The sequence below is a fragment of the Lotus japonicus genome, chromosome 3, assembly GCF_012489685.1.
Source record: "Lotus japonicus ecotype B-129 chromosome 3, LjGifu_v1.2".
Classification (NCBI taxonomy): Eukaryota; Viridiplantae; Streptophyta; class Magnoliopsida; order Fabales; family Fabaceae; genus Lotus; species Lotus japonicus.
Genome location: NC_080043.1, coordinates 41589000 through 41590742, shown reverse-complemented (window position 1 = coordinate 41590742; position 1743 = coordinate 41589000). Strand labels below are relative to the sequence as shown.

General features: G+C 37.7%; 1 protein-coding gene across 1 annotated transcript; it reads right to left on the bottom strand.

Annotated features, from left to right (window-relative positions):
• Window positions 1-244: 244 nt before the first annotated feature.
• LOC130744161 (protein AGENET DOMAIN (AGD)-CONTAINING P1-like) lies at window positions 245-751 on the bottom strand. Its single transcript, XM_057596350.1, has one exon. The coding sequence runs from the start codon at window positions 749-751 to the stop codon at window positions 245-247; it is 507 nt and encodes a 168-aa protein (XP_057452333.1).
• Window positions 752-1743: the final 992 nt, after the last annotated feature.

Genomic DNA, 1743 nt, shown 5'->3' with positions numbered 1-1743 from the left:
GGAACTGGAGAAGTGTGAATAATTCATTTTCCTTATTAAAAATACAAAGAAAAATGTTGTATCCAATGAAACGCATGTCTAGAAATTATAATCTTATAACCCAATTACTAACATATTACGGTAATGCATGTTTTTTTGACACGCAAACAAAACCCTGCTATCGATTAGGGATTTACAAGAAAAATGGATTTTGGACAAAACAAAAGAGTACTCCCACACCCCTTTACCCCAGCCAACCCCTTAGCTAGAGGATCGCTTGCAACCAATGCCCATCAACAAACTCATGGTGAACCCTTATGCGAGAAGCGCTATACTCAACATACTCATTGCTGGATTCGTAGTACACGCAGTAGTGGCCCCACACGCCCTCAATATCGCCGATGATCTTCCCATTCCACCACCCTCTATGGTCGTACGCGTCCACATTCTGCCCTGGCTTGAACTCGCTGCCAGTGCGAACGCGAGGCGGCTTCGGGCGAATGTCCTTCTTCAACAGAGTATCCTTCAGAGGAGTTTGAGTCTCCTCATCCTCAATGAAGCTCTCATACTGAACCTTATAGCGGTCATCTTCGAGGACAGAGAGAATGGTGGCGTTGTAGTATGAACCCACGTAACCTTCCTCCTTTCCAATCACTTCGACTTTGTCGCCCACGTTGTAAACCACTGGTCTGGGCGGAGGAGTACGTATTCCGGACAACATTCTCGGCGGAGAAGGACACATTTGGAACTCCCTTCTCGGCCTAAGATGCATTCCGACGGCAGGTTATGAACTCTGTCTTTTCTGTGTTGTGAGTATACTTGGGAGAACCAATGTGTCGTTTTTATACTAGTTTTAGTGGGGCTGGGTGGGGGGATTTTAATTTTTTTCTTTTGGATGATTTTGGTCAATTAGGGATCGGGATTCAAAAGGAATATAAAAATTGGATATGTTTTAAATGCTTTAAATTTATATAATGGAATTCTTTTGACTTTATATTTTGACTAACTGGATTAGGAAATTAATTGTCGTGGATTATAATTAATTATTGGGATGAGTCAATTGGTCAGTAATTTTCTCATTTATGATATTTGCTCCCGAATAATGCTGCATTCACATCCCTCTTTTGATAGAAAGAAGTGGAAGGAGGAGATAGATAGATAGAAAAGAAAAAATAAGAAAGAGAAAGTATGAGATGTGATAGATGATAAAAGGAGAGAGATAGAAATAAAAATTGGTGGAAATGAAGTGTATAAAAAATCAGGTATGAGTATATCATTATAGATAGCTGCTACCTTTCTTTTTTGTCTATTATACTTATGTAATATTGGGTAGAAGTACTTTTTTTTATGCTTTGCTCAATTTTATTTGGCTTATAAGAAAATTAATATAAAAAGATTGCTTTTATTTGGCTTATAAAAAAAAATTTGCTTTTGTAAAACGGGAAAATAAGTATTAAAGATTGAATTTTTATAAGATTAGGTTGAAAGAAATTTAATCAATGGTAATATCAACTTATTTGCCTTGAATCATTCTAAGCACTGGTCAAGATAAGGGAGGTATATGAACTTGGATTTTTGTTACTGCATGTACTATTTTGGCCAACATATCCTGGAACTTTCAATAAGGATAAAGGCATTTACACTCTGTTCTACAAACTGCTGTCAAGATAGGGGAGTAGAATTGCCATTGGAGTTTCCTGATGGAGCCCACACGAGTTACGTGTTGTATTTCTATAAATGATAGTTGGTGACTGGTGTGAAGGT

What these genes read in the sequence shown, in the direction of transcription:
- LOC130744161 (XM_057596350.1), bottom strand. Translation starts at nt 751, where the DNA reads ATGCATCTTAGGCCGAGAAGGGAGTTCCAAATGTGTCCTTCTCCGCCG.